We start from the raw sequence: 12538 nt of genomic DNA on the forward strand, positions 1-12538 counted from the left end.
ATGAACTGGCTTGAAACAATAAACAGTGTCTCTCTCCTGAATAAGAACATATCTTTTATAGGTATGTATATGCCACTCCTACTTCTCCTTTCTAATTCTCATCACCTAAGCTAATTCCATCCTTTGACTCCAAAACATGTCTCTGACTGGGATTCCTGATCCTCACACTCACCAGCTTATGAGATGCTTCCAATTCTGCACCTCTCACACCTACTCAAATGTTTTTTGGACAAGAGGGAAAGTACTGCCCTGTGAATGTTAGTGCCACACATTCGACTACCTCAAATTCTGTGTATACTTTTAGAGGAACCAGAAGCCCAGCCTCAACTATGCCTGCCCAGCAGGAAGCACCAGAGCTAAAAGTAACCCCTTGAGAACTCTGCTAACTCCTTTTGTTGATTCACCTGCCACAGATTGTGGTTAAAACTGAATGCAAGAATTACCAAGAAAAAATGGTTCTATGCACAGAGCAAATCAGGTCTTGCTCAAACATCATTAATTTGGACTTACCTTAAGTAATGTCGCACCAGTCCTTTCATTTTGGATCTTAGACTCATCATCTAACTTTGTCATGGAGGAAGAACTCAGGGGAAGAGGATTCAAGTAGTTCCTTTTGACTAGTGTAGCACCACCATAACATCCACAGGTCTCTAGAAGCATGGAGGGAATTGGGTCCTTACAGCAAACTTTGTAGTCAAGTTCTGTATGCACTGTACGAGGAGCATATTGTAGGAGCAAGTAATCCAACATCCATTGTAATGGAAGGCAATGAGGAGACTGGAGACTCTTGATAGGAAAAGGGGCTGAAGACTTCACTTAAACCTCCAAATATTATCCATAAAATGTATATCTACTGTAGCAGCTTAAACTTCAGTGTAGCCTAGTTTGGCCTACTTCTTGACAAAAAATGCGGTGAGTGTTGCTTTAGAAAGTATTTTAAGTGTGTTCTTTTGTGTGCTTTTCTGTGCTCCTTAGGATCCCTTGGTAGCTGTGAAGTGTGATCACAGATTTACATTGGTTGTAGTTTCTCAGTGGGCTATTACCAGAATAAGAGCGATATACCTTGTATGGAGATATGTTATTGTTGACAACATCTTTGATAGATTAAGACGCCTTCTGTTACAGTTACATCCCCTTCTGCAAACATGCCCTGAACCAACCTTTGCTGGCATTTGTACATTCTTTTACCCTTGCTCTTAGAGTAACAATCCCACATATTATGTATACATAACAGACATTTTGTGGATTTTGAATACATCATAATTAAGTATATCTTTGAAGTAAGCTATTGTAACTTGAAAATATCTAATTGGAAATACATATTAGCACATTAGGTTATTAAATGCTGAGGTTTGTTACTTGTTTCTGAATTTAAAAATTGCTTCAGTATTTCTAAAGAGTTTAAGGGAAACCTGAGATAAGAAAGTTGCTGGCATTGTTGTCACCAGATATAAATGCTGCCAGTGCTTTAGTAAAAGAAAAAATGTTATTTTTACTTTCTTATTCTTTCTTTATATTAGTTTTTAATTATCATTTTTTAAAAGGAAACTAAATGGAACTGTCCTGTAAAATAATATAACAGTAACTTTAGACAAGCTCACTTGCATCTTTTCTTCAGTCGAAGCAAATATGAAACTAAACAGTATTGAAATGATTTTTTTTTTTTAATGTACAAACACATACGCTAAACACAAAATGCTGAGAATCCAGCATACTGAAACACGCATAATTTCTGTAGTCTTCAAATTATCTGTTAGGAAAATATACGAACAACAAATGAAAAATACAAGTGAATGGTAAATAAGTGCCAGCTTCAATAGTGCAACATTTTATTAATGACAGAAATATCTGGTTTTAACACTGCTGATGTTACAAAAAATTGCAGTGATAGTAATAGTGGCAGCAAAGGGGGATTTGGCACTGAATATATAAAATAGCAAAAGCACTTCTCAGTGGTCTTCTTAATGGATCAACAAAAAGCTTATTAGTGGAAAATTAAAAAAAAATAATTCCTTTCAGTTATTTAAACTGGCCAAAGAGCAGAATAAAAATTTGTTTGTGTAAAATAGTGCAATACAATTTACACAAGGTCATCCTAGGAATGTTACCTTTTTTTTCAAGTCAAGTGATGTAAATGTAAACACAAATATGCTAAGATACATTTAATAACTTGCATACATGTTCATTTGTTTTTATTCACTTCAACTGCACAGCGTATAAATGTTTAATACTAAAAGGTGCACTTTTAAAACTAGCTTTATTTGTGGCTTGCTTACATACCTGTAGCCTAGTTTATGCTCCTGCTTTTTTTATTCCCTCCCCACCCCCCCCGACCTATAGTGGTAGTGTTCCTAAAAAATACATGTGTGGTGTGACTAATTTTCTTATTTAAAAACTCAACCATAAGAATGTAATATAGTACAGTGATGCTTATCTTAGGCTTTACACGACATTTTCATGTTCTGCTTTCCATATATTTCAGGATGTACATCCAACTTGAAGGCAATATAAGCTATGTCTGTGATGGGAGAAAAGATGTGGGGCACATTAAAATACACTAGCCATTTTGAAACAGTAGTTTATGTCATCTTTTTTTTTTTTTTTTTAAATCTTTAATTCTCCTAAAGTTTTACATACAAAGAATAAATGAAATAAGATCTTAGTTCCTTAAAATTTAATACCGGAAACTGGTGCAAGATAAAAATCTGTGATGTGGTTGACTTGTTTTTTAAACAGGAACCTGAGTAAGGGCAGGAAATATAGCATTATGACTAAAAGAATAAAATCCCTTAATAATTTAAGTAGCTGAACAGGTTTTTAATGTTCTACCATAAAACAGCAAGGCAACAGATGATAATGGCCTTGTACTCAATGAATTATCATGAACACCCACTGCAAACCTGCAAAAATTTTCTGCAAAAATAAAACATCAGGTTATGCACAATAATAAAAAAGCATCAGAAATAGATGCACCTAGATTTTTTTCTTTTTTAAACCACAAATACCAGAATTCAGCATTTATGTCATAGTCCTTGAACAGTTGCTCTGAGATGACTACATTAAGCACGCTACTGCACTAAGTAGACACCCCACAACAGGCGTGCACTGCAACAGTAACACAGTTCTCATATAGGCACAGACTTTTTCTTATTCATGTTCAAAATAACATGAAATAAACAACTCAAGACAATACTAGGATTCATTCCACATCTCCTTGTCAGCAAAAGTCCTTGCCACTTTGGTAACTGAAGTTACTGAATGTTTTTAAAAATTGCAGGTACCTCAAGGAAAATAAGAGTTCCATATTCAGCAAGGCAGCATTATATCAGGATATTTTATACCAACTAAGGCATAAAGAACTTTGCATCAGGGTATACAATACTCAATCTTTGAATAAAGTTTCATATGCTGTGTGGCAAAAGTGCATAGGAGTGGGGATTCCACTGGAGTAGAAAGAATCCTCTCACAGTATTAAGGCCTTTCAATTTTATGTGAACTGTGTCAGGCTAAAGTCAGCACAGTGGAAAAAAAATAGGCTGTCATCATACTGGAGACCACTGAAGTTTTCTTAGCATGTCTTGTATTCTCCTAGTTGTCGCTCATCTTCTTCATCAGCTTCCTCAATAACCTGAATTTCATCTGCTTGAGGTAAAGATGAGATCTCAGTCAGCAGTTTAGTTCCTTCAGCTTTATTTTTTTCTTCCTCTTCAATCAGTTTCTTCCATATTTTGTGATTTTCACTGAGATGGTGTATTAGCTGGCAAAATATTCGTCTACCTTTTTTCCTTTGAGCTTCTGTAAAATTGTAAGCATATTTGACTGTTTGAGATTCAAAGTAATTACATTTTACACATACAAAACCAATGGCATGTTGTAAGAGATGTAAACTTGAGCAAAAAGCATGGATGCTTATTCAGAATATTTAAATAGTGACATAGCAAAGGATAACAATGGGTTTCTGTTTCAAACTGCAGGTCTCCTGTTTTTAACAAAACTCTTATTAAAAAGAGTAAAATTTATGAAGCAGCATAACTGCAAAATCTACAATACTTGTACTACACAATTTCAACCATCACTGCTATGTCTGAATCTATTAAATGACAACTATATAAGTCAGCTGAAATACAGAAGCTTACTTAAAATGAGATCATCTTCCATTTCTTCAACATCGCTGTCTAACTGTGCTCCATCATCATCTTCAGTACTTTCTGCATCATCCTCCTCTTCATCAACCCATTGCCCTGGAAGCAACCCAGCTGCATTATAGGAATTACAAAGGGGACCAACTATGTGAGTGATGAAAGATTCTTGCAGTTTTGCAAGCTGTGGAGAAGAACGATCCATGAAGGGGCTTATAGGTAATCCAAGACTTGCCTCTTCATCACCCTGAAAAAGAAATGAAAAAAAAAAAAAAAATCAGAACTTTTCAAAAAATTAACTTTAAATTTTTCTTCTAAATATTACTTTTAAGGAACTAAGTACACATCATATGGATTGTATCTTTTTACTAAGGGCAATAACAGTATTGATATAATATAGACTAAGTGAATGACAATTTAATTAGGCAAATTTAAAATAAAGACACATTATATCTCAGACTTGCATAGCCCACAATCCTCCCTTCAGCTTTGCTGTGAGATACCCTTGTGCACAGATGGAGACCTAGTTCTACTGGAGCTTCTGTTCCTCTGCCTTTACAGGATGGCTTCAGGGTAGGCAGAGATTGGAATTCCAATTGCTGAGATGATAAACAGAGAAAATGTGAAAGTAATCAACTAGGGTAAGGCATTCCGGTAAACGGCTTCCCCCAAAAGTCGTAGAATGAAATGAACTGTAGTATTCAGAATAAAGTGGTTTGTTTTTTTTCCCATTTTATAAATTGGAGAAGAAAAAATTTAACAGTTGCTCATACACAACTGAAGTTATAAGCAGTTCTGTGGACTTGATTGTTTTACAAAAGTTTTTCCTAAAGGAGCAACTGAGAATACTAAGGTCTTCCAGTTAAGTGTAAGCACTTGAGATTATTATTGCTATTGCTTAAATTACCCAAGTGATTTTGTTGTTTACTTTTATCTTCGTAGTTTGAAAAATATTTTTCTATCCTTGGTTGTTGCCTCATAAACAGTTAAAGCTGACTACAGAAAAATAATGGAGTAGAAATGTAGAATATATTTTGGGGGACTTACAGAAGTTGTAAATGTATAAATAGGCAACATTTTTTCAGACTTTTTTCCCCGTTAATCTTGATAGGGTTATTAATCAAAGTTCCACTGTAAAAATATTATTTACATTTCAATATTGTTAGTTACTAATGTATATTTTTTAATTTCATTTTGAAAGTTTTCAAATATCGTCTGTCTTTGCACTAAGAGTTAGCTGAATATACATTTCCAGTCTTGTGGATTCTATGCCTATTCTTTGACCTGGAAACATTCCAATGAACATAACCTCCCAAAGTTGAAGCAGTTATTCTGGTTTATTAGCATCATCCTAAGACAAAAAAAAGAAAGAAAAACAAAAAGAAAAACAAAAAAAAAACCCAAAACTCGAAACAAACCAAAAGAAAATAATATCTGAAAAATGGACAACACTGGCAGGGAGCTTGTTTTCAAGTTTCTAACACAATTGATAGGAAGTAAAAGATTATGTTGGTGTGCTACCTGTAAAAATAATTTTTCAGTATTCAGAAAGAGAAGATGGAAATACCTTACCTGAAGATTTAACCCAAGAAATAACATTTAATTTAGTTATACATTTGGTAATGCAAAGAATTCATCATCTGCCTATCATGAAAAAAGAGTAAATTAAATTACACTTTCCATACTCACCTGTTCATAAAATTCATTAACAATGCCTTCTGTCCATTTCAGATGCAGCTCTCTCATTTTTGCTGGGCCATTAATATCTGCCAGTTTAATGCATATTTGACAGGCCAGTAGGCGATCATTTTCATTGCTCCATTCTATACCATGACTGTTAATATCATTTACCTGGGTTGAGCACATACATTTTTAAAAATTAAGTTAAAACTATTCATCAACATGTTTTTTTTCAGGCTTTCCACAGCACACACTTGCATTAATTTTTCTATATCATTTTTTGTCTTATACAGTGAAAAAAACCAGTCATTTACTATCTTGCAGAAGATGGAAATATGGGATATGATCGAGGTCTCCTGTGGGTCCCTGTCACATCTGCTAGGCTTATTAGTCAATCTACAAAACAACCTACAAGTGGTTTATACAAAACAAATACTCTATTTGCAATTATGAATCATAACGTAAATTTAAATAATATAAAACTTTAAATGCAAGTTATTAATACTCACAGCAACATCAACATCAGTCTATCATGACCAACTCAGTGCAGACACTAAAATTTAACAAACCTTGGCATTAAATTCTGCAAGGAAATCAAAATGCTTCTTGAGATCTGTGGCAAGGATTGCTTCAATCACTAAGAAACGAAAACGCTTGAATTCTACATGATCAAGATTTGATAAAAAGTTGTATTCTGGTCGTGATAAGAAAAGATTCCAGGCAGAAGCAGCATGGTGATTTTCTAAGACTGATCTGTCATTGTAGAGAACAGCCTACAAAAAAACAAAAGAGAATCATAAATGACATAGTAAAGATTTAAATTTATAATTAAATATTCTGAAGCTTAAGGCCTACTCAGAAACAAGTCTTAATTATAAAAAAAAAAAAATTAAACAAACAAAACAACGAGTGGAAATGATGTTTTGCCTTCTAGGTTTGAGGGTTAAAGTGAAACAAAAATGGCAGATGAGAAAAAAAAATCCCCAAACATTTAGCAAAGTTTTTTCTTTTTTTAGAAGTCCTTAAAGATATCTTAGTGACATCTACATTCACACTGTAGACACACATACAGAAACCACTTAAAATGTAGACTTTGCACTCTTGGAGTGTATGTGGAGCACACATACTGACATAAAAAAACCCCAACCAACCAAGCAAGAAAACCCAAACCAAAACCCAGATCTCAGTATATGCTTTTAATTCCTCTTAACTCCAGTATTGTTTAAAAAAAAGAAACCAAAAACCAAAAAAACCCGCATGAAAAGAACTCCAAAGCATCTAAGAACTGTGGTTAATGCAAAATGGTGTGGAGTATCACTAGTTTTCAATGTGCTACATTTAATGCTGATGAACACATTTTAACAGCAAATGAGTTAATTAAAATATTAAAATAGTAGTAGATTTTACTCACAACTCCCATGTTTATACAAAACATCCTAGAAAATAATTAATTGAATATAGATTAAATAGGACCTGAAAAAGATTCTTTTGAAAATTGCAAAAATAATGTTTATGTTTTGAGGAAAGGAAGAGATTATTAACAAAATGAATGTATTTATTTTTGAAAATTGGAGATGAATGTCTGCTTTGTTTTTATTCTTCCTTGTACACTGTTTTGAGCAGAAATATGTAACTGCCTACATTCTAAACTTTTTTTGCAATTAGGAATTGTTGAAAACTGACTGGTAAATTCACTTTTAAAGTCTCCGTCTCCTGACAAGCTGTACTGGTTTCTGATTTCCCATTATTATTGTTGTTGCTGTTGTCATTATTATTATTATTTAAGTTTCTTGTCTCTAATTTATTAAGAGAGATCCAAATAGCCATCATAAATATTATTCCCCAGATAATTTCCCACTCTTCAGATAAAAATATTTCGCCACGCAATTTAGGCATCTTTTCTTCAGCGCTCGTCCTTCCAATTCTTCCCTGCCCCAACTTTTTTCTCCTATCTGCTATTTGGTTTAGCTTTACTCTCCTTTACCTCTTTCGTCTTAGCCTTTTAGATCCCGAAGAGCACAACATCTCCTTCCCTTCTACTCTCTCTTCTAACAAAAAAGTTGAATATGGGAGATAAAAACAAGGATGCCTTGCTGATTTCGTCTTACTCACACTCCCTTAAAGGTAATGGCTATTTACCATAAAGGACTAAGTTGAAATACAGAGATTAGGCAACGCAGATAATCGGACTATTAGAGGAACCTGTGTTTTTATGGTAACTACAGACACCACTATAACTTCAGAGGACTCCCAAAATGCAAGATATCCATGAATTATCTGCTTAGACAGTCCTAGGGCCAGCTCCCTATGAAATAGTCTTTGACTCTAACCTGCATTTAGGATTTTTCTTCAATTTTGGAAATTGAAAATTATTTTTACACACATACACAACCAATACATACAAAACAAAGCAGAATTTGGAAAAAAGAAGTATTACACAAGTTAAATGAAAATTATTTTCCCCATTTCTTAAACTGAGCAAATGATCCTAAACAGGCTACAGTAGGAACAGAGAAGAATTTTTATTGCTCTTATTTCAGATACAGACAAATAATTTTGTGGTTAAAGAATTTCTTACCTGAGGTGCATTTGTGGCGACCAGAAAGGCATTTGTACGACCAGGATGATCATAATCATGCATGGCAGCTGCTACATACAAAGCCATCAATTCCAAAGCAGGAATGTTTGATGCTAGACAACCATAATTGTCATCAGCAATAGAACAACTCTTTGAAGAAATATAGCTAACTTGAACAGGGGCAATACCACTGGCTTCGTCTAAGAAAATCGAAAATACAAAATTAAAATATTTTAGAACATTATTTCATTCATATTTTTAATACATTTTAAATTACTCATCCAGATACTATTGCAAACATTCATGACATTACGCAAGGAGGACAAAATCCTACAGGACATTGGGGAGCCTGTAAGAAGTGTCCCAAAACTGGAAAGCAGAATGTTTGTATTCTAAACCAAATTCTTTACCTAGTACTACATACAGATATACCTCAGGATCCACTTTTTCAGACAAGATTTCCCATTACAATGCTGAGGGATAACTACAATTCACACAAATAAACGATATTTTCAGAAGAGCTGTGAACAGTCATAATCAGGAAAAAGAAGTATTTTTAATTTACCACAGTCAAAACTCACTCTTGCCACACAATCTCAGAAGAAGAAATGTAGACTTTACACTTTTGGCAATATGTGTGGGGCACATATCCACACTTACTGCCCTCATCAGAAGAGGAGAGGAAGGAAGAAAAGATTTGCCTTGATTCTTGAAACTGTATGGTGCCTTAGAAGACATAAAACAGAGGAAGTCACTCTCTTCGCAGCTACAGTTCACTTATGCTGCAGAAGGCTGGTTCAGAGGAATGGTTCAGCACACACAGAAGGCAATCTAGTGGAACAAGGGACACTGGCCATCTAGTCCATGTCTCTTGATTGCAGTAGAGTTGTAATTTAGATTAGAAAGAAACAATAACATTCTAAGGTTTTAAAATGCACTTGTAGGTATTTGTTCCGTGGGAGGGAACGAAGAGAAGGAGAAAAACTAGCAAAAGTGTGTGTCTCGTAGTCCAGACTACAGATCTTAGGAAATCCACATGGATACCAATGGTTACACATTATTGGTCAGGTCTCTAACTTCTTTGCCTTCCCCTTACTGTCATGCTGCTAAAGACCTCCTGTTGTTATGCAGACATGGAATTTTATTGCCTTCGTAAAATGAAGGCACTAGAAGAGCCTTCTACAGTCTCTCTCCAACCTCAATAAGGCCAAAAAAGGATCAATCAGCATCTCCCTTAATATTTCTATAATTTTCCCATTTCCTGAACTTGCAGACCTATAGGAAAAGCTTAGGGGACAGTGGAAGCTACTGCAAAAGGAACTAAACCCATTAAGTTAGAAATATTTGCATGATAAGGAGATTCACAGTTTTATTCTCCTCCTTCCCCTGGACAAAGTCACTACTTCAAAAAAAACAAAAAAGCAATAGTACTTCTTTCTTCACCGCATAATAAAAAGGGGCTCTTTTGCCTTAATAGAATAAGCAAGGATTAGAAATCATAGTAACATTTATACTGGAAGAATTCCAAAGCATTAAACTATAATTTCTTATTTAAATTTTACTTTTTTGTAAAGGGAAACAGAAGTATTTTTATCAATTTTCTTTCCTCCAAACAAGTCTGCAGTCCCAACCCCTTTAACACATAGAGAAAGAAAATGCAATAGGGTGCAATCAGTGGATATGGACAAACTTGGAAAAAAGAGAAAGGTGACAGCAGAGGTGCTAATTAGTAAGGAAGACATGACACATACTGTATGATGTTCTGTACAGTTCATTAATTACTCCTTAAAATTACAGCCCTTTAAAAGCCAAATGACTTGCATCTTATTTTTTTTTTACTGCACATACAAAATAGAGTTCTTACTGCTGGATTCCCAATGTTATTTTTCTTAAATACATATATATTAGTGTAGAGGTGTAGATTTAGAACAATTATATTTACTACAAATCTGTATTTAAAAGTTAATTCCATGAAGTCACAGACAACACAAAAGCAAGCTTCTTTAGAACAAATGTCATACAAAATTTGATTTTGAAATCTCTATTTCTCTTTCAGGGATGCTTTTATGCAGTTATTGTTAGGGTAGTGACTTCAAGGCCTGAATGCATGTGATATCTAATACAGAACTCTGAAATACTCATTTTTACATTAAAACCATTAAGGAGAACTTCAGTTAAGTTAAATAATTTCAGTTTTGTATTTTTTCTTTGATCCATTCAATTTCCCAATAAAGTTAAGAAATATTAGTCTAATGTATTTCAAATGCTAAAAATATGCTGACTGTGGCAGTATACAGAGGTTTCGTTCAGCACAGAGAATTTATTAAGTGAGCCTGTATTCTTGGCTAACAAACTAACCACTACTCATCTAATAGTTCTTGTGAAAATCTACTGCATGATACTTCTGAATAGTGTGTACTAACATTGTGATATTTCTACTGCCTTATATTAAAATACAAAAAAATATTTGAGTGATAAGAATAATGAGGTATTTTCCTCCAGAGTAATTTGTTTTACCTATTGCAGTTTCATTAAAACATTCTTACATCGAAAGAAAAAAAATAACCTATGTGAATACATACCCATATCACTTCCCATTATATGCTCATTTTGAGTTTGCTGAAATCCAGGAATAGGCCGTGTTGTCAGATACCATACTGCATGAAGAACATCTGTGGCATGTATACGATTGTGATCTGAAAATTATCAAAGTATAATCAAAAATATTATCTGAAATATAATCAAAAGGAATAAAAAGAAAAAAAATGAAATATAATGTACCAAATTTACTATAAGGGACATTTTGATTAAATATAAAGGAAAAATGGAATTTCATTTGTTAGTAGAGGATATATCACTGAACATTTTTAAGAAACAAGTTAGATAAACATCAAACATCCTCCAGGCGTACTTAATCCTACCTGAGAGTCAGGAAGGGATTAAGTAGCCTTTTAAATCAGTGATGGTGAGCCACTAGCATTACTTCCAATTTGATACATACAAGCATTTGAGTTGGTGCAAACATCTGTGACATGTGGGGTGGGGGATGTGGGGCATGTTTTTTGTTTTGTTTTACTTTCCAGTAAATTTGGCTTCCCTAAATAGCAAGATGAATCATTACTGTCAAAATTCCGTATTTTGTTATTATTCTATTACAGGCCTAAGCCAAATTTCTGTTAAATCAACAAATATTCTTCCATTGGCTTCAGTAGGTTTGACTCAGCTGCTCATTCAAATTCTTTAAGATTATATTCAAGCTAGACATTCCATTTTGCAGTCCATTTTTTTTGCTGCAATTCATTAAATCAGTTCTAAATTCTGACAAATGTATTAATTAAAAATATACAAAGTTCAGACATTGTCTACCTCTGTATTAAACATTAAACCAATACACAAACTAAAGGAGATACACTAATATAAAGGAAAAACACATGTAATTGTATAGTACTTACAAGGAATATCTCGGTAGCCATCTTCTAGTGCACGGAAGTAATTCATGAATTCTTGAGTTGGGATTTTGAAAATTTCAAACAAACCAGTGTCTTGAAACAAGGTATAAGTTACCTAAATACATATTAAAATTAATTTTAGTCTGAAAAATATACCTAAGCATATTCTGCTTTTTCAACTTTAAAAATATTCCTGTTTCTGAAATTTTGCTTGCTGACAGAGATGGAAATTACTGAAAAGAGTATCTGAAAGCTACTGTCATAGAAATAGGTTTAATGATTTCTTTTTAGCACAAAACTGTGATTTTTATCATCCTTTCAAATACAGAATAATAAAACCTTTTATTTCTTTACTGATAAATTCTATGCACAACTAATTATTTTCAATAAAATTCTCCAAAATTTTCATAATGTTAAAGAACTCACACTTTTATTCCATCAGTGACCTACAACCAAGAAATCTAATTTCTTACTTATTATTCAAAAATTTAAATTACTTAACTATAGTAGTAGAGCCATTAATATAAAAACCCCAACACACTATTTATTAAGACTTTGGCAAAGAAATCCTATTTGTTTTTCATTCATTATGACTTATCTTGGGTATGTTTTTAACAAAGGTAGCTGGTAAATGAAAAAATAACTCAAAAATGTACTCAGAACACCCACACATGTATATACTGTGCAAATAT

General features: G+C 33.5%; 1 protein-coding gene across 1 annotated transcript in view; it reads right to left on the reverse strand.

Moving 5' to 3' along the window:
• Positions 1 to 1641: 1641 nt before the first annotated feature.
• PDE3B (phosphodiesterase 3B) overlaps positions 1642 to 12538 on the reverse strand; it is a 94430-nt gene continuing 83533 nt past the window's right edge. Inside the window, exons 10-16 of the mRNA XM_075425664.1 lie at positions 11850 to 11961; positions 10980 to 11093; positions 8398 to 8597; positions 6389 to 6592; positions 5829 to 5990; positions 4137 to 4386; positions 1642 to 3795 (exon numbers count right to left, since the gene is read on the reverse strand). Of these exons, the coding sequence (XP_075281779.1) occupies positions 3569 to 3795; positions 4137 to 4386; positions 5829 to 5990; positions 6389 to 6592; positions 8398 to 8597; positions 10980 to 11093; positions 11850 to 11961 (1269 nt within the window). The 3' untranslated portion in view covers positions 1642 to 3568. The remainder of the gene's footprint in view (positions 3796 to 4136; positions 4387 to 5828; positions 5991 to 6388; positions 6593 to 8397; positions 8598 to 10979; positions 11094 to 11849; positions 11962 to 12538) is intronic.

Source organism: Opisthocomus hoazin, chromosome 7, assembly GCF_030867145.1.
Source record: "Opisthocomus hoazin isolate bOpiHoa1 chromosome 7, bOpiHoa1.hap1, whole genome shotgun sequence".
Lineage (NCBI taxonomy): Eukaryota > Metazoa > Chordata > Aves > Opisthocomiformes > Opisthocomidae > Opisthocomus > Opisthocomus hoazin.